This window comes from Cyprinodon variegatus, unplaced genomic scaffold (assembly GCF_000732505.1).
Source record: "Cyprinodon variegatus isolate N-32 unplaced genomic scaffold, C_variegatus-1.0 Scaffold112, whole genome shotgun sequence".
Lineage (NCBI taxonomy): Eukaryota > Metazoa > Chordata > Actinopteri > Cyprinodontiformes > Cyprinodontidae > Cyprinodon > Cyprinodon variegatus.
The window spans coordinates 526,583-547,766 of record NW_015150565.1 but is presented as its reverse complement, the minus strand read 5'-3'; the positions used below and the strand labels follow the sequence as shown (position 1 = coordinate 547,766).

At 38.2% G+C, this 21,184-nt stretch overlaps 1 protein-coding gene across 1 annotated transcript in view; it reads right to left on the bottom strand.

Annotated features, from left to right (window-relative positions):
* mtss1 (metastasis suppressor 1) overlaps positions 1-21,184 on the bottom strand; it is a 65,404-nt gene that overhangs the window by 18,172 nt on the left and 26,048 nt on the right. The window contains exons 4-6 of the mRNA XM_015375070.1: positions 2,057-2,141; positions 1,026-1,117; positions 832-906 (exon numbers count right to left, since the gene is read on the bottom strand). Coding sequence (XP_015230556.1) covers positions 832-906; positions 1,026-1,117; positions 2,057-2,141 — 252 coding nt within the window. The remainder of the gene's footprint in view (positions 1-831; positions 907-1,025; positions 1,118-2,056; positions 2,142-21,184) is intronic.

Here is a 21,184-nt window from a genome sequence, read left to right as displayed (position 1 = left end):
CAATATTGAAGCGTGGTCTGCGCTATGTTATTCCACGCCACAACAAAGAGGGATAATCACGAACTAGCTGTGGGCCGAGATACGGTCGAGGTGGTGAGGAAGTGGGGACAAGTTTGTGTGACAACAGAGGGACATGATGGCGAAAAAGAGCGGGAATCCAGGTGGAAAAGAGGTCCCAGCGTTCTCGCGCACCTCGCTCTTCTAGCTGGTCCAACTTCATGAGTCGTTTCTTACAATGGTGGTCATACAAACAAAACAAGCCGGTAAGGAACCAAATAGGAAATACGCAGAGTGTAGAGCGGATGCAGATTTGACCAATCAGATGCCTCCTGTCTGCAGCACTGCCTGCGGTCACCTACAATTTTCCAGAGGTGCACCAGAGTGTCTGCTGAAGGGGCGGGGCGTTCACTGCGACAGACACGCAGATGACTTGGTCTCTGAGTGTTAACATTTTTTGCTGTAAAGCAGCAGAATGCAAGCTGGCTAATCAGATAGACTGTCTGAATAAATTATTAGTTAATATCTAATTATTATTATACTACCAGGAAACTGCAAGAAGTTATATTAAAAGTTCAAATCTTCAAATTAACATTAAAATGTATTTCTGCATTAGGTTGTTTTGATGCATCAGGATAAATGGAGACTTTTCTGTTGAAGTAAGAACTAATCGCTCAAGATAAATACTTTCCTTTTAAACATAAAAATGTAAACACCAAAATATTTTACCGTTGTATCCTATAATGACACATGTCTCACTCTCCATGTGGCTAACTGAAACATGGCTAACTGACCAGTTATGCTTGAGTAGTCAACAGAGCAGAGAATACAAACCCTTCTTTGCTTTTTTCTGCAGCTTCAAAGTATCTGATGATCTCTTTTTGATCTCCTGACGAGCTTTTTTATACTCTGTTGAGAGACATTGAAATAAATAACACAAAATGGAGGAAAATACCAGGAGCTGGAATGTTTGCTTGTCATACAAACCAGTTCACAAGATTTACAAGCAACAGTGTGTTTGTGAAAACCTTTGGCGTGATCTTTGTCCAGAGTGTTGGCCACCCTCTTCCACTCCTCCATCTGCTCCTGGAGAGGATTGATCAGGCAGTCCAGAAACACCCTGGAAACACAAAATCTCTTAAAACTGACAGCGTTCCGGAAAAAAGGTCTCCAAAATCATTCATTTTACATTTGTTCTTCGAAAAAACTGAGTTAAAACTCTTGTCATACGGCTTTAATATAATTATTGATAAATCAATTAATATTTTTAACAGAGATTAAGGGTGATTGAATTTTGCATAATCCAATGAAAGAAAACAATGAGTTAAGATCTGAACAGGGCTAATCGCTTCTGTCAGTACTGGAACTTATCATCCAGGCACTGAACAAGGGATTTACATCTACCAGTAATTGCATGAGAAAATAAAATATCTAAAATTTTGTAAACAAAAGAAAAATGAAAACGCTGCTTCTGCTTAAGCCTCTCTGCTGGAGAGTCAGACATAAACCATGAGAGGCAGTTCTGAAAACAGCTCTTCTATCCTAGCAGTATTTTTTCTTTTCCTTTCATGTCTTCGCACCCTTCAGCCTTTAACCACACCTAAACAACACTTTTAGTTCCTTTGCTGCTGTTAATATATATGGTTTAGCCTTATGAAGGGCTCAGGAGCTGCAGAGAAGCTGAAGCTGGGGTCTCACTGTATGTAAGCATGTGTTCTCTGTTTGCATCCTACTGTTGTCATTTTCCTTTTCTGCTGCTGAGTTGGAGGTTCCAGCTCCCCATTTCAACCTGACTGCCTCAAATCTGAACTGCGGGGGTTAATCGACTCACAGCATACATTTTTGAGGAGAAGAGAAAGTCATTTAGAAAAGGAAGGAAAAAGTCTGACAACCAGAGAAGCTCTATAAAGCTTGGGAAGAATAATGATTCTAAATGTTGCTGTAGGAAAAGGATATGAAGTGAAATGGCAGAGGGAAGAGAGGTAATATTTAAACAGAACAATTAAGTAAACAAGAAAATAAGAATAGGCTGGTTAGGAAGACACCCAGATCCACTCACATGGAAAACTGGCGGAGCTTAGCCTCGATGCTGCGGTGCCTCATGCACATCCTGGTGAGCGCTGATCCGATATCCCTGGTCCCCCCTGACAACAAAAACAAACACAGGCAGTCAGATATAAACTCTGTAACAGCTGATCTACTATCAAAGAAAACTAATTAAAAGCATGACTGTGTAGAATTAGCTAAGTAATGAGGAACATGGGAGCCATTTCCCCTTTAAGTTGCAGTTTTCCAGCAAATCATTACAATGAATATTGTACATTATATATATTTATTTCCTTCATTATTTTCCCCTTTCACAGTCACTTTTTCCATTTCTTTTAGATTAACCCCAAGGTGCTCGCAATCCACCCGATAGACAAGTTCTCTTCAGAGTGTCTTTTTTTTGGGAACCTTACCAGATGCCTGAACGAACTGAAACCTCCTGACATGGAGGAGCAAATTGTCCCAGATAGACAAATTTTTCATCTAATCTTTAAAGAAAAGTCTGAGCTACCAAGCAAAATTATTTCCACCTTATTTATCCATGGTCTCATCCTTTTTCTCACTCCCCAGAGTTTGTGTCAACAGATCAACCAATCAAGGCTTTTAAGACCGATGCTGCAAAAATACAGCATTTTTGTAATGACAGTGAGGTCTTTACCTGAGAGGATATGCTACAGGTCAGAAGCCATTAAAGTCTGCAAGGGAGCAAGAAGGTTCTTAGGTTCATAAGCAGCAGTCCCCAGCTTATGAATGGAAGTAATAAAAAAAAAGTGGTAAACCACTAGAGCATTGAGAAAATGGTCAATCAACTGATTCCAGAGTCTGAGGGAGATTCTAGAGGTGCAGACTGCAGCTGAGCCTCCACACAGAGACAAGTACAGGATGTACTACAGCCATCATGATCCTGGAGCAAAGCGCTTTGTCCAAGGAGGAAGGAAATGAGTTATTGCTCAGTCTAGGGCTCTTTTTTTAATTAGTTTTGAAATCAATGTCAGAAAGTCTGGAGAAAAAGTGGAGAGGAACTGAATTGTCTCTCTATGGATGAATTATAGAGCTTATGGAGGTGTGATGGTTTATCATCAACTGGTTCAAGGCCACTACATTTGATTAAGTCCAAAGTCAGAGAAAATAAACAAAGCCCTTTGAGAGTCTCTCTGGTTATGAACTTTATGAGGTGCAGATGCCTTTATGTTCCAACAAGAATTGGCACCTTCCCACAATGACAACTGTACCAATATGATGCAATATGATGACCAGGATGACATCACTGACCTTGATTGCTCAGTAGTCGTATTTGTTATTGATCTTATGTAAATTGGAAGTTTGGATTTTCTGAAGACCTTAATTTTTAGTCCTCAATACTTGAAAGCCATAATCATCCAAATCAACAGAGATAAAGTATCTGATTTACACATCTTAAATTAATTTTCTGTAATCAATAAAGTTTTTATTTTACAAATAGACTTAGACTGACTACTAATCCCTTAAAATATTTCAGACTCTAATTATAAAGCAATACATGAATAAATTCACTTAAATCATGAAAAAAATGGCAGTATACCAATTAATTTTATTTTACGGAGAAGCTCCAGATCAACACAAACTGAGATGCCGGTGTTAGATGTAACCAGGAGAATGAAATGATGAAGGATGCTTAACAAAAACCAGATGCAATAATATTTGATTTCACTATGTAGTGTGAAACCATTCACAGATTAAAGTGGTGCAAACTGCAACTCTCACTATGTCAGGTTGCCCCACCAAGAGTCTGGTGGGAATGTCCAAGATCCTTGCACAGTAGCTCTATAGGTTTAAAGAAGTTTTAATTCACGGCAAAAGTTCAAATAATAATCAAAGAGAGGTTTGGAGTTTTGACTCAAACTTAATTTCCTTTGGTTGGTTCATCGTTCCATGGATCTCTGAATAACCGCCACAGTTCTGTGGATTTATCGCATCTCACTGTGGTCTCTCCCTCCACGTTATCTCACACCGAGTCCAGGACTGAAGGCAGGACTCTGTGTTTGGTCCAGACCATCTGTTGCAGGATGGGTCCTGCTTTCTGGTGCCTATTTTTCCCACTCGGAGATAATTTATACCTTTTCTTTTGTTATTTCTCCTGAGTTTGTGTTCTTCCTAACAAAAAAAGCCTTCAAATTGATTTTCTTTTAAAGAGATCTAGTATCAATATATTTTAATGACTGAGGAAAGGAATGATTTGAATTCTCCATCAAGTAATTAAAAAGCTTTTTTAGTAGATTTGATGTAAAATATTTTAAGCTATTGAAACTACCCAAAGTGGTAAAGAAAGTATGATTTTTCCAGCATCTCCTGAGCCTGGATTTATTTAGGTGTAAAGGTTTTGTTGAAGGACACTCCAGCAGGGTGCAGATAAATCGACTCTTAACTGATTCTCAGTGCAGCAGAAGCTCCACAGGCACCTGAAAGGGCCCAGATGGCCGTCCTTTCTCTTCCCCTGACAGGGCGCACCCTCCTGGGAAAAGGGTCTCTCAATCTCTGCTTGACAGCCTGGAGATTCAACAAAAACGCCTCAGCATTTACCAACAAGCTGCTTGCATTGCTAGACACAAGGAAGATTTTACACTTTCACCCCCACGTTATCTACACTCAACTGTCTATCTAAAGAGACAACTTAATTAGCCTGAATTAATTTCATCAACAGCAGATCGACGTCTTTGAGTCTTATCAAGAAACATGACTGAAGTTACCCAGTTGTGAACCAACAGCTGTTGTTTAGGGTGTGGTGATGAACACTGCAATGCACCAGTGACTCCACTTTCCTTTCCTCACATCTTCCTTTCATCCTTCCTCTGACACATCTCTGTCACACCCGCTCTGACTCTCATTTTCTCTTCAGGACCTCTGTTATCACAGCAGACCATGTTACGATGTGATGCCACTTTAATAGCGTCAGCACGGATGAACCGGCTGCCGAGATGAGCAGAGTCCCAGCACCTTCTGATTCCAAACGCAAGAATTTCACATGACGTCGGATTGGTTAAATCAGACCCGACCTCTTGGACGGTTCATTTGTTCCTTAATATAATACACTGTTATTCTGAAAAAAATGAAATAATTATGATTAGACTTTAGCCAAAGCTGTACAGCTTTACAGAAAAGCTGAAAAGAAAGTTTCATTACCGAGTCACTGGAAGGGGCCCTGCTGACCATCTCTTTTTTTAAAGCATTTCAAATGCCACGATAAACATATTCAATTAATTTCAGTGCCAATTAAGACCTTAATTAAAAAAATTATTTAATGATACGCGGAAAACCCTGTTATCCTTTGACCAGACCAAAGAAAAGTACATATATCTAAATGTGAAGGGTCCCCAACAGTGAGACTTGAGGAGTAATTTGATGCTAACAATGAGTAGCCGAGGCATCTTTAGAGAATAATCAGCATAATCAGAGGTTTTTTGAGGAAGTTTGCTAGTCTGAAACATAAATGCGTGGTGATACAATGCCAAGGTTTAATGACACTGTAAATTAACTTAGAGGAGAAACAGTTGCTGCCAATAAAAAAATAAAAAAAAAAGGTATAAAAGGTACAGTTTGACAGAAAAGAGGGGAGGGATGGCCTAGTGGCTAGAGCATTGTGCTTGGGTCGCAGAGGTTCTGAGTTCAATGCCCACTCATTCACACAGACTGCCACTCTGGGTCCCTGAGCAAGACCCTTAACCCCATGACTGCTCCCTGGGCGCCACACAATGGCAGTCCACTGCTCCCCACAGGATGGGTTAAATATAGAGTGTGAATTTCCCCATGTTGGGACAATAATAATAAAGACAGTACAGTATTTTATTGTGCATCTTTTAACTCATCCCTATTATGTTTTTCTTATACATTTTTCTAAGGTCCATATTTGTGGGACCATTTCTTCTATAATCTTTTTTCTGATGTAAAAACTAGAATTTCCCCATTGTGGGATAATACAAGGATTTTCTATTTTATTCTATTTTAATACAGGATTTACATTTACAAAAGATTTCACAAGATCATCGGTTCTCTTGTGGCAGCTTCAAGAAATCCTTTTAATCTTCCAAGGACTTGATGTTCCAGTAAAGGTGCCCTAACATGAGACCATGCAGCTTCTAAAAGCTTTACATCAACTGCTCCCCGCTTTTAAATGTTTAAAATTAGTCCATGATAGGAGAGTTTGGAAAAGACTGAACCCATATGCTTTGTTTTGATGGTTAACCAGGAAAAAACAACTTTGGTTTGCAAAGTTATCTCTGGAAAATGGAATATTATTCCCAAACACCTCATCTAAAACGGCAAAAAAGAGGTAGAGGGATTATGATTTGGGCTTTGCATCCACAACTTGCATACCTAGAGGTCATTAAGACCTCAAGGTGTGAAAATCAGCTGGTTTTTCCTTAGATAGAAAACTTTAAATCAATCTGACTGTATGATCTGGTTGAATTGTCTCTGTAAAGAGCCTTCAGATGACGTGTTATGAATTAGCGCTATATAAATAAAATAATTTGGATTGAATTAAGACAACTGGGAATGCATGTGTGCACAAGTATTCTAGAATAAAATGTGAGACCATCTATCCAACAGCTGAATGCAGATTAAACCGTGTAATCAACAGAGTAAATGACCCCAAACGCTGCTTCTAATGGTGGGAAAAGAGATGAAAACAAAGTGCAGGCCTGAATCCGACTGAAATACTGTGACTGGAAACAGAAACAAAAATCACCAAACATTTGAACCATAAAGAAATATTATGGTTAAAAATAATCCAACTATATGTCAAATTACAGCCGCTGAAGGTATTTTTTTAACAACCAGTTCCAACTATTTGATCATGTTTTTTTTCCCACTATGACTATTTTGATAATCATGGCCGCTGGGTGTCAAATAGCATCTTTACTGTAATTCCAGACACACTTTTCCATAAAACAATCCCTCAAAGCGAAGACTGGTGAAGACAGAATCCCTGTAAGGTTGTGTTACACATCTAACAGCCACATGTTGCTCATCATCGTCTCTGCCAGCAGCTGAGCATACAGCCCTCCAAATAGGAAATAGTGACAGAAGTGCTATCCCAACCTGTATGCTCATAAAAGTCTTTAAGAAGTTTAGTATTGTGGCTTTGCTTTGGTTACTTGCTGCTTTGCAGCACTTTGTTGTTCTCTCAGTGAGCCTCCTGCTAGAGAGCTGACAGCATGAACACCCAGCGCTCCTTTTTACAGATTCTGAAGGAGAGTTAGCAAACCCCAGGGTGTGAGTCTTATACGGTCCATCGGTTACCCACGCGTGTTTCTAGCCACTTAAGGCATAAATCCAACACTTTTTAGTCCATTTTCCCCTGTTCCTGCTCGTCTCTCCCTATCCTCCTTCTTCATGCATCATCCACCTCTCTTACCAAAGTTTCCCTCATCCCAGTTCCTGCTGCTTCTTCTTCTTTTTTTGCTCACCTCATCTTCTTCCCTGCCAACCCTTTTCGCACCTTCCAACTAGGTGTTACCTCCTCTTCTCACCTCCTCTCAGACTAAACTCGCATGAGTAAAATTTGGCATTTATAAGCAGAAATTTTTACCAAGTCACCTCCTCTTAAGTTTTTATATTCTTTTTAAAGTAACATTTATTTCTCAGAGGAGAAGATTTTGCAAGCAGAAAAGGCTAAAAGAGCTGCTCTTGGATGGTCTGCATGTCCATAAAGCTGTCTCCATGACATGGGACGTTGCCTCCACAGAGGGACGCTTTATGCCTGACTGCAGCAGTGGAAGTAAAATGATTTAACAGATGAGCATGACTCTAACTCTTGGTCTCGGTGTTGGTTTGGGCACCCGTCCACTGAAGCTGGATTCTCAACATTTCTTCACCTCATATTGCTGTACGTCCTGCACTCCTCGGGACCACAGCAGTTTAAGACTGTCATTACGCCTTTACAACCACTGTAGTTTCTTCTCACCATTTTAAGAAGGCGCCACACATTAGGTGTTAGGAGTCAGATTGAGGGTGAGAAACTGGAAAAGGAAAATATCCAGATTGTTGACTTGATACGTTGCCATACATACATTTCTTTTTTTAATCTGTAAAGTACTATTAGGTCTAAAGAACAAAATCTATGAATAGGAGGTCTTGCACATGTAAAGTTTCAACTGTAAGTTTGTAAACCTACTATTTTTATTTAGCATAAAAGCTGAAATAGAGCAAACAGAAGGTGGTGTTTTTAACATTTTCAAGAAGATGCACCGCAAAGCTGTCCTCTATGAAAAAAATCCCTCCAACTTTATTTAGGGAAAGCTATCGACTTCCAGCAAGTAAGTTTGTGGCCAAGTGTAACTATTTGACCCAACTGTGGAGCTCTGAGGAGAGCGTGTGTCAGAGAAGAACCCGTCTGACCCAATTCATAGGGACAGAGCAGCGTTTCTTTCTGACCTGCAGGCACAGATTGCTCTCATCTTTGCTGTGTCTGCAAACCGGTCAGGCGCTAGCCTCCGCAGCAGCTCGCCTGCACGCAAGATCGAACGATGCCGGCTCGATGCTCCGAAGAGACCCGGTTATATCAGGTCAAAGGAGATGAGCAGCTAGAGGAGCAATAAGGTGTGAAGAGGAGGCAGAGTTTGAAACTGAAGTTGTATCAAAGTCTGCAAAAGCACTTAGAACTCATGGAAATTTTAAAACGCCTTAACCTCTGGGATACCTGGGTGCAAATTAATAGAAGCGAACAGTCAGAAGCTCATGTTTTTAACATTTTAATTGGTTGGTTAACATTTCAGGCTTGTTTTTGTTTTAAAAGGAGCACCGATATTTTTTTTATATTCAACAGAAAATGTGGACCTTCAGTACATTCAGTTCCGATCATTTCAGGCAAAAACATAAGCATAAGTTGGAAACTCCTTTTTCACTCAGAAATATTCTAGAATTAAAAAAACAACAAGAGGTACAGGATCTCCCAGTACTTACTCTGTTAGTTTGAAACTTAAAAAAGAATTACTTTAAATATGGTAGATGATTCACCTGCTCCTTTACCTGGAAAACAAACTAGCTGGTGCGCGTTTGCTGCAGCCTGTTCAGCATCCATCTGATGGCTTTAGGAATGCGCCAATCACATTTTCCCTGGCCGATACTAAAAACATCAAACATAATTTGTGTTTTACAGACTTGCATATATTTAATTATGCTATTCTTTAATGTATTTACAGACTGTAAAAACACTTTTTTTTTATTTTTTTTTATGCATTTCATTAATGAATGATCGACTCCCCATTTAGAACAGAAAACAAACCAAACCTGCTATTACTAATAACTACTGACATTTTTCACCATTCCACTGAGGCCTCTTTATAAAACCCTTTAATATTGTCTAAATGAAGCTAAGGCTTCTAACTCAGCTTAGCATAAAAAAAAAAAAAAAAAAAACTTAGTGTAGTTTCTTTTTTTTTTAAGTCAGTCAAAACTGACTCTCCAAAACTTTTTAAGTCAACCATAACTGTTACTTTGTGGCTTTTTACTTTTTACAGTTTAAAAAATCGTCATGGCTTCTGTCCGTCCTAAGGTTTTGGCACATATGTTAGGATTTTAAATCAGTCTGCATTTATTATTTATTAATGCTGGTTTAGGTATTTTAAATGGTTTAAAATAAATGCTTTGAATAAGGTTTATAATTTTAATACAATATTTTTAACATTTCTGTGATATTTTACTTGATTCAAAGAAGATTTAGTAACATTAAACGTCCAATGTTTTTTAGAAATGCTGTCAAATCTTTAAATTTAAAGCATTAAGAATTGCAAGTATAGTTTGAGGAGTAAGAACTTTTTCAGCAGAAAGAGGCCGTCAGACCAAGTGAACCAGAAAGTAGCCTTAATCTCTCCAATGCATCCAAAGTTTGACCGACTTTTTTAAGACAGCAGCTACTGTGGCTCCTTAGAGCGGATTCTCCGTAGCGCCAGCATGGTGGTGCTGTGTACAGTAGCTGACCTGGAATCTAAGATGAGAATTTAAACCCGTCCCTCTGCTTCTGAATGAGATGTGAACTCAGCCATGACATTCCCATGGGAGAAACTCTGCACGAACCCTGGTGGAACTGGGCTGAGGAACTGGAGCAGCTGAAGCTCCATGCAGCACTGCTACCCAGCAGGACAGCCACTAAATCACGGCCACTACTACCAGACTTCACTTCTTGTGTGGTTGCTATAGGGAAGTTGTGGCTGGAGAACTCATTTTAAGAAATAGAGCATGAGGAAGTCATGAGCAGAACAGGAACATAGAAGAGAGCAGACGCAGGAATTAAGAGGGCAAAGAAAATCCCATCAGAAGAAAATATTTCAAAGTTGTTCAGTTTAATTTGATCAAATTCACTTTCTATAAATGTCGACTGTCCCATAGAAAGTAATTTGTTTACTTATTTCAAATAATTCATCTTATAAAAGCTGTTTAAACTTGCCTCAAGTAAGATTTAAAACTTTCAGAGTCTTAATATAAAAATAATGAATTATTTACCCTAAATCTCTCCATCTCAAAGCTGATACTTTCGATTTCATTTAAATCAATCAGTTAAACTTATTTTTTTAACTTTAGCCAAAAACATTTAACACCAATCAGACAAACAGGAAAGATTGAAAAAAAAAGAAAAAGAAAAAAAATCGAGCAATTTGTGGGATCAGAGCAGGATGTTATTCCCTGACTCCCTGAAATGCTATATCCCATAAAGAAGCTTGACAGGAAAGCCCAGAATATATAGAAAAGTAAAACACAGACAACATTTTTTAAAGTCATATGAAGATTAACAACAAAGAGTGAATATAAAGAAATAAATAAATTATGAACAGCAAAGCTGTAAAAGTTCATATAAAAGGTGGTGGTTTCCATTTAAGGTATATAAAAACGCTGAATATTAAAAAAAGATGCACAATAGATAAAATCTCTTAATTTAAACAATAGAAAAAGTTGACAAATTAATGTGATTTGAATCTTTAAAAGGCAACAATGTAATGTATGCAAGATGCTTTGACAACCAACAGCAAAGTTATGGCGGTGTTAAAAGTTGTTAAATTTAAAGCTTTACAATGGTAGAAATGTCTAATTGAGCCTCCAGTCATACAAAGTTACTCATTGATCCAATAGTCTTTATAGGCTAAAACACGCTTTTGTTAAGTTATTTACTTTTTTTTGAGTTTGATATCCATTCAAGCCTTCCAACAATCTGGTTTAACTGATTATTCAGGAAACACCCAAAATAAGTTTGTCTGGCTTTAAAGTTGGTTGCAGCAATTCCACTAAAGAGTGCAGCATGAAATGAACCCCTTAGTTAAATAAAACGTGTCTCAAAAGTGATATTGGCAGAAATGACAGTCAGGAAACGCTCCACAAAACTGAGTTAAACAAACCTAGAGTCCAGCTTTTGAGACGGCAGGCCGAACAGCCGCTAAGGAAGCGATCAGCTGACAGCTGTAACTCAAAGAGCGGCATAACGTTGCCTGCTGGTTGCATCAGTCAGCATCTCTGTCTCTCCATATAGCCAAGGTCACTTTACAGATTCAGTAACGCATGTCTCAAGTATCACTGAGCGGCCCGTGTCACTTTGTCACCGTTGTCAATCTTTTTTTATTGCAGAGGCACCAAATACCAGCGTCCAGCAGATTAGCAGCATGTCAAGAGAGATCACTCCCAGCTCTGATGGAAAGACGATGTTAATGTGAGGAAGTCAAGGACATCTTTTTACAATTGTTTAATAGACTCAATGGAATTGCTTACTCCCTTTATTAGTGATATTAGCTCACATCTTCCTAGAAATATATTCCCTGGGGTTTATCCAGAGCCAAAAGGGGTCAAGGTGTCCTGGAATGCCACACGGCGAATCGGGGCGGGGAGCAGGCCAAGGATGCCGGTCAGTGAAGGTTACGTTCCTGACATACTTCTGCAGGAGTATGGGTGTGTATGCCTGTGTGGGGGGGTTACAGTAGGGTCTTGGGATTCTTTGAATATTCCTCTTGAGAATAACTCCCCCCTCTGATTACATACTAAAGCTGGAGTGTGTGTCAGTTTACTGCTGCTGGGAGTTTACCCTTTGTACCAGCAGAGCTCTGATGATGAAAGCAGAAATATTGCAGGATTTATTCGTTTTTTTTTTTCTTTGTTTTTTTCCAAAAAATTTCCGCATCCTGCCTGATCCCCAAAGACAAGTTTCTCATCTTTCACCTTTAGCCCACATGTCTGCTGTTATATTTGGTATCCTGAGGGTAGAACAGAGATTTCATGGGCAGCAATGACTGTCAATCAACTGCTGTCCTGGCCGGTCATGTCAGCTGCATGACCACAGCTCCATGGGATGCTGCAGACATGCAAAAAAGCAAAATGCACAAAAGAAAAACAAACCTAAAAGGGGTTTCGCTTTATAGCAACCGCACTTTACAATTCTACATATAATTGTACATTTAAATAAAGATCATAAACAATCTAAATATAGAATGCAAAAACTGACTTAGGATGAGAGGGATGGTATTATTTTCTAAATACTCCAAAATTGTGAAATTCTATAAGTGCTGTAATATTGGCAGAAGGTGGTTGTAAATGTGGCTGGCCTTTAGTGTGAGGAGGATTAACACCTTTTATTGATCCTTATTTTTAATCTCTTCAAAATATTGACAACTAAAGTATCACTGAAGGGAACTAGAAGAGCAATGAGAGTGCAGACCTCCACCAAGCAGCAAATGTTGCACCATATTGCAGGGGAGTGGTGCCCTAGTGGTTAGAGTTCAACTCTCACAGACTGCCACTCTGGGTCCCTAAGCAAGACCTTTAACCCCACACTGCTCCCTGGGCGCCGCACAGTGGCAGCCTACTGCTCTCAAATGGGATGGGTTAAATGCAGAGATTAATTTCAAAAGAGTGAGATCAATAAAGTTCAATTATTATTTAATTATTATATTGGTCTTAAAGCTATAGCTAAAACTCATACATGATCTGGATGATTATAACATTTTAATGTATTGTTCCTTGACATGATGCGAAAAAACCTCATTAAAATCTATTTATAACTTTTCAAGCAATCATCTTTACAGTCAAAAAGACAAACCTGACATAAAACATAACATCCTTGGGGGTAATAACATCTGATCTGACAACTCTGTGGGTTGTTGAACAGTTCATCAGTACTACGATAATCTGACTAGAGGGCAGTTTATAGTTGCAGTTTCAATTATAACTTTGAAAAAAAAAAAAACAGATGTTACCATTAAAAAATAATCAAGTGTGAAAATAATGCTTATAGAAAATCTCTTTTTTATTGAATCACATAAAGAATCTTAGAACAAATGTCAAGAGAGACCTTTTAAAATGAGAAAAATGTATCACATTAAATATGGCTGACCTTTAGCGTAACACTCCCTGGTAATTTATTAATGCGTTTATCAGCTTTTACAAACACAGAAGCAGATCTGTTAACTTCTGTGGAAATAAGGAGGATTTTTTTCAGTAAATAATCACAAATTAGATCATCAGTTCAGTAATTTTATCCTTCCAACAGCTGAAAAAACACAGTGAACGTCTTAATAGCTCAGGAGGAGGACACCGAGAAAATAGAACCTCCACAGCCGTCATCCATTTCACACAGAACACACACAATATCTTTACTCTTTCACACAATAAGCTTGTAACACTGACCACACACGGCAGGTGGAAACACGCTGAAACAAGATCCCGCTGATATCACACATCCTTTAATACCAACATTTTTACAACAACAACCAATGCCAACGTTCACAGCCTCGACAGATTTACGATTATACACCTTGAACTGAGGCAAAAACAAAGTTAAAAGTGTGTTTTATTTGCTCAACCCGGTTGCTGCAAATCCTCCAGAGCAAAACCAGAGCTCCATGTCATGGCTAATCTGTAGTCTGAAAGAGCTGGCAGGCTGGCTGAGCACTCCCGATGCCCTCTCAGCGAGTTTGAGCGGGAGAGCTGTGTCTGAATGCTAAAAGCTTGTGTCAGCGCAGATTCCCATCCCGCCTGAGAAGACGCTAACGTAGCTCAGGTTGCTGCAGCCGCCTTAGTGCAAAATTTCCCTGACTGGCTGCCTGGAAGTGCCGACATTCTGTCTATTGAAATGGGTGACTAATAACATCTGTAAATGCTCTTTGTATGTAGAGCTACAGATTATGGAGGATGGGTTGTTAAACTGCCAAGCAGCACTGATTAAAACAGGCAGAAACACTGGATTATGTGTGAAAGTGGCCAAAAAGCTGTCTTTTTTAACACTATTAACAAAAAAAAAATCTACATTGTGCTTCTTTTTAATATTCATTCTTCACAAGATATGATGTTATGAAAAATCACTTTAATGTGTCCACTTTTACCACAACACTGACCTTAGAGAAAGGCAGGCAGCCATTAGGGTAAAGTACAGACCTCATGCTGTATGCATTAGTAAATTTGTCAATCCAGAGGACCGTTTACTGGTCAAAGTCTGCTTTAATAACAAAATACATTTAGTATATACCACAAATTTACTGATAAGTTTCCTCTTGGGTCTCAACCCTGTGATAAACTATTTCTTAAAGGGCCTGTGGTGAGGTTGGTAGTGTAGTTTGTACCACAGCTGTTTGTTTTTCTTTTTCTTTCAATGGACCAATCCTTTCAACTAGCCACTCAATTTATCCATCCACCATATTCTGCCTATTAACATACCGTTATAGTGGTAAACTGTCCTTTCTTGGGGATCCCAGCTATTCTTAAGCTATTCTTTTGCCTCCATTGCAGTTATGACCTTCAGGGGTTGTGACCTGAAGGTCATAACTGCAATGGAGGCAAAAAATATTTGGACTTAGTTCTACTTAGATGATTGGAGAAACTCTCCTGGAAGTGTGTGTTAAAGATCCATTGAATGGCGTACTCTGAGACATGTTCCAAGTTTACACTGTATGATCTGATTGAATTTTCTTTGTAAAGTGCCTTGAGAGTATGCGTTGTGAATTGGAGCTTTATGAATAAACTGAACTGAACTTATTGACGTTTTAACCCAGAGGTCTCAAAGTCCTTCAGCTTTTTGAAAGGCTTCTACTTAAACTAACCTGAATCAAAGTGCAACTTCATTAGAGAAACTCTGTAGAACTTCATTTAAAGTTGAGGAGCTAAAAAAAAAGCCATTTGAATGTCATGGTTTGGGCTTTATTACATCTAAAAGTTCTCAGGACCTCAACAGAGTACTATGGTTTGAGTTCTCCAATGATCCTGAGCTGTAGCAACTGGGAGGATCTCCTCCCATCACAAAATAGTGAAAGGGTCTCACCAAGAATGATTCAGTGATGTTTGTGATTGTTCACTTTGGTCAATGTTAAAACTGAACAAAATTATAGAGACCGACACGTCCTTCTGAGGGGTGATGACTGGGCCTAGAGACCTAAACAGTCACCTGGTGATTAACCTTCCATATAAAGTAAAAGATATCCCTCTAAAAAGTTCTATCATCTGATTTCTGAATTGTTGATGACTTTGTGATTGTGCATTGACACAAAATCATTGAGATGCTTTCTACCATACGAGAGTCTGGTTTCTGTAACGGATCATACTGGTGTGAACACACTCCAGACTCCGAAATGGACTAGAGAACCAAACCCTGGCACTGTTACAACTGCGGGTCTCAGCAGGGTTTATCAGTGTGATGTAAGAAAATTGCTTTTGATCAGATGAAGAAAAGAAAAAACGCAGTGTGAGAACAAATATGAAGAGTTTGAAAAGTGTTGCAATGCTACATGCATTAGTGAAGAGGTGCAAAGGCTGCACAGAGCGGCATCTCAACACCAAAAATCAACAGAAACCCCACGAGAAATCTTTTTCTTCATGCCTCCTTTTATGTTTTTCTTTCTAAATCAGACTAGAGCAGGGCTGAAATAACCAATTGCAACTGTATTACGTTTAGTCCAGTCTAACTAGAGCATTTTTGTGTAAAAAGCAAACTAGGCCATCTGATGGTGTGACAGTTTTTACTTCAAGAGCTCTTTTTTTTTACTTTTTCCAAGGACTGATCCCTGGACTGGACCAGCAGTGTAAAATATCCCTTATTGGAGAAAAGTATTTTTCTAAAAGAAGGGAATATGTTTACACATATGCAAACCAAAAGTTAAGAGGTTAAAAGATAAAATAATTTCACATGCCAACGGTTGGTCCTGTCTAGTAGGTCTGCATAGACAATAAAATGCCAAGATACTAACGATCTGAACAATCAGGCAGCTTCATGGTCTGAGCTTGAACAGAAAAAAGCTAAAATGTGTTTAAATTGAATTAAATTGATTTACAGTAAATTAAGCAAAACCAAAATATGACAGCTTATAAAAGGATTGGTGAAAATAAAGCCAGCCAAGATGCTGTCACTCAATAACAATTATAAGAGCAAACAAATAAAACATATCAGTGTAAAAAACAAAATGGTCGAGGTTCAATAATAAGTGTGTGCATCAGTAATATTTTAATGTTTTAAAAATTGTTCTACATGTACATAAAAAAGGCACACTCACAAATAATTACACTTCAACATGTTTTTTTTTTTCCTATCTAAGCAGATCGATTAAAAGTAGGTAGCAGCAGCATCCCTGATTTTAGCAGCAACATCAGGAGGAACGAAAAAAATAATTTTTTTTTAGGAAAATTGATTTAAGCTTGCAACTCAAATGTCACTTAAATAAAACGACTCCTTCATGCAACATGTATATTTATAGGTGGAAACAAGATAAAAGGACTAGAGCAACTGAAAATGGACTCAGTTTGGACTCAATACGCTAAATCATCAAAAACTAAGTGTTACCAGGTCCAAGAACAACGCTTTTCACTGTGGATACAGTTACAGAGCTGTTTATTCTGTGATCTAAAATTAAGACAGGAGAAGCAAAAAAAAAAAAAAAACAAACAAACCTGTAGGAATTTTTTCAAAGAGAAGCACATGGAGAACATACTGGTTAGCAGATTTCTATTTTAGCCATTTAAATCATCAGTCTGGTATAGGATGCCTTCTCATACCTGGTTAACACTTAACAGATGACATACTTTCTTCTTTAAAGTTTTATAAACTATAAATTATATTCAAGGATTTTATATTAGTTATCCAAGTTTACAACAGTCCATTCTATGTAAAAAAAAAAAAAAAAGGTATAAGGGTCGAAATTCTCTAGGAAAACAGACTCATATTTTCTAATTTAGCTGAAAGTCAATTAAGGGACACACAATGACAACCGTTGAGATATATATATATATATATAAATCAAAGGGTTTAATTTCCGAGTACAGATCATTCAAACAGACATTTTAATCCTACAGTAAGTTAATTACAACAATTGAGATTACAAAAGTACATCAGTGCAACAAAAAATAAATGTAAATTTAATAAAATGTAGATTAGCTACTAAATGTTTTCAAAAAGCCTTTTAATCAAAAATAATGAACCTCATGGGAAGGAAACTAAAAGTATTAAAAATTATTACGATACCTTTTCGCAGGAAGGTTGTAAAATAAATACTTTGAATCCTATTAATCATCATTTTATATGGATGTTTTATAAAATCAGTATCTATCCAGAAAATCAGACAAAAACAGACAACAAAACATTGATCAGTATATCTAATAATAAACATCTACAAATCATTTATTTTTGTTGGGAAGTCTAAACGGAAACAGTCAATGTTTTAGTACTAATTAATGCATTGCTGGTTTTATTTAACGGCTGCTTAATCATTTTACATGTTTTATTAGTGACAAACTGAAAGAGGTTTGTGTGAATTCGCTGCACAAATGTACGTTTTTCCACAAACCAAAGCATGCTCAGGCAGATCTCTTTCTTCTGTGATTGGCTGTTATCTGTTAAGCCAGACACACTTTGATCCTCCCAAACCTCCCCAGAGATGGGAGACACACACCTCTGTTATTTTCTGCCAGCACGTAAAACCCCACCAGCAGCCGACCTCACATTAACTGTCAGCGTGTCCTCCAGCCACATCCCCAAGTGCTCCGGTTGCCTGAGGGCTTCTCACCTCTGCATGACAGATGGGGGGAGGGCAGAAGCTGGTGCTTTATTACAGGTGAAATATTTTCAAAAGAACAATGGCAGTGTGTGTTTTCAATGAAATGCTGATGGTCTGTGACGAGCGCCGACACTATGAGTTTACTGTAAATTTAAACCAGATTGGTGTGTTAAGACTCCAAATAACAGACCTGCTTCAGGATGCAGAGCAATCATTTGCATTTCCACTGCAGGCATTTGATTCAACATTCGTAGATGAAATAGCTGAGGATCTCCCCGTGTGGCAGGTGAGGGGTGTGTGCACACATATGTAATCACTCGGGGGTGATGAAGCAAGGCCGTCTGAAAATGAGAGCGAGAGTTTGTCTCTGCAGCGTGACGGTGTAGCTGTGAATTATTTAACAGCCATTCAACCTTTACAAACAGCACTGAACTCCTGTCAGTCACCTCTACCACTGCAAACATCACGTCTTTACCTACAAAATCCACTTTCAGCTCATATTCCAAAAAGTTGGCGAACCTCCAACAGGAAAATGAATATAAATAAATCACTATGAGAAGAGAAACCCACTCCTTTGTTTGTCGACAGTAATGGAGGTAGGGCCAAAGTCCAGGTCTGCAGGGGGAACCCATTAGTGCTATCTCTAATTGTATTTCACAGGGGCGGGGCCTCCCTGCTAATTAAAGGGAGTTTGGAGAGGAGATGATAACAACACCGGCTCAGACTCACCTGCTGGGTGACCCTGATTAATAATTCAAACACACCCTAGGACTGACTCACATGATCGGACTGCAGGAATATTCCTGTACTGCAGTCAAACTACTGTATGGATATACTGAACAATCTCCTTTGGTCCTTATATCCAGATTGTTGGAGTTATCAATGAAAGATATCCATCACAGGACAAACATGTTTTCCCTGTTTCTTTTCTTTTTAACTTTATTTTAACTGTAGAGAATTGTACTGACCAACGAGGGACTAATGTTTTCATTAGCAGTCAAGTTCTTTGACTCTGCAGTATTATGTGTGTATGGAGGGTTAGTTGACCAACCATGTGGGTGCAGTGTTTTGTAAAATATCCTACTTTGTGGGGACTGACAAGTATTTATAGAGACATTCAACTGGTCTCCATAAGGGAAAGTTCTCTTCTTTGCATTGAGGTTATGTTTAGGACCAAGCTGGAAATTCAGTCTAGTTTAGGGTTAAGGCTGCAACAAATGATTATTTTAGAAATCAATTAAACTGTCAATATTTTTTTCCGATTAATAATCAGATAACTAAAGGTTCATTTTTTTATGTAATTAAACCAGGTGAAATGAAAACCTTTCAACTTAACGAGTTCTGGATAGAATATATTTTTTAATCTTTAAATAAAGTGGGTTGCTGCGTCATCTAATGTTCTGTGTAATCTATGTTTTACAGTCTCTATACTCCAGGTAACGATTAATCAATTATAAAATTAGTTGATGATTATTTCAATAATGGATTAATCCGATTAATTGGATGGTTTCAGCCCTATTTAGGTAAATGTTTTTAATTGTTAAGGATAAGGTAAGGGTCTGGTTTGGTCCATATGAAATGAATGTGATTCAGTGAAATGTCCCCATAAGTCATGTAAACAAAGGTGTGTGTCTTTTTGGCGGTGCTGCGGGTGTTTTCCTCATCCCATCTCTGAGTACTTATTGACAAAGTAACCTGAGTCTATATTTGTTTAATGCTTCTTATATGGAAGCACTTAAAGGTAACAGGTCTACAATGAATATTTACCAAGTTTAAGATTTCCATGTTAATTCCCATCATAAGGCAGGTTTACCTGTTTTTTTTTCCACATTTCACATCAGCATATCAACCTGCTAAAAATAGTCTCACTATACTTTGTTTACATGTCTGTGTCCGCTGCTAAATATCTCAATGTACTTGTTAACTGGATACACAGCATGGTTATCTGAGCTCATGCTTTGTTCATGCTTGCGTGTCTGTTTCTTTCAGACCATCACATTAACCACGTCAGAGCAGGCAGCTGCTGCTGTTGCCGTGGCAATACCACATGATAATGAAAGGCCGCACACTGCTTCTCCTGCTGCTGGCCGTCACTTCAGGGCTCCTCTCACATTAAACGTTGCCAGACAAGGAGCACCTGAGAGGTCCTGCTTTCCAACCACATCTGATTGAATTTCACAACCATCTAGGCATCTGCTGTGTCTAAAGATTTCATTTATTGTAATTAGAGTTTTACAGGAATAACACAGGATCAGAGAAAACAATGGCGAGAGAAACCCCCTCCTGAAAAATCTGAACATTTTAAGACATGCCATTCTCCATTAACATTAAGGATAGCATTAAAAAGGAGGCATTAGACACAAATCTAAAACATAATTATTTTTGTAAAGTAAAGTTTGATGTTTATTAAAAAAAATCTGTTTTTAAAAGGTTTTTAGTTTAGATTTTAAGAAGCCAGAGTTTGACCTACCAAGGGGTTTAATATCTCTGATATTTTAGGTCTTTACGATAATTAAAAACACTTCTAACCACTGCATCATGTGAAGACAAACACACGGGAATCTGGTGGGTTTGATTTCACATTCTTTCTTATATCCAACTGCAGGCTTACTTCTAAACAAAACCCAACATTCTGTAACTCTTCAGAATCTGGTGATCCTGAGGAAATCAATACAAATCATACACCATAAAAACCAATCACTAACCATCTGTCATCAACTTACAACTAATGATTTTCACTTTCCTGTCTGTAATGAGGTAGGTCTGCCATTTTAGATTATCTACGGGCTCATTCACCAATCTCTCTGCTCCCAAATTCAAGTGTCTGTTCTCAGATTACTTCAGAAAAATCCTTAGTCCTCTTGTAGCTGGACTCACCAACTTAGTGACTAATCAAACTTTGATTGACATATTTTGTTAGGCAGTAAAATAAGCTTTCAATGCAGTATTGGAAGTGTAAGGGCGGGCTGAAAAGATTTATTTATATAAATTTTTTTATTTATGTTCGTAAGGAGTGAGAGGAGAATTAACTGGATACACAGAAAAAGCAAAGTCAAAATTCTGAAGCTGAAAACTAAAAGAATTTTAGAAAATCTGTGTAAAGCTACAGATAGAAATGTTTTTCTTTTAATGGTAAAATCAGTAATAAAAAA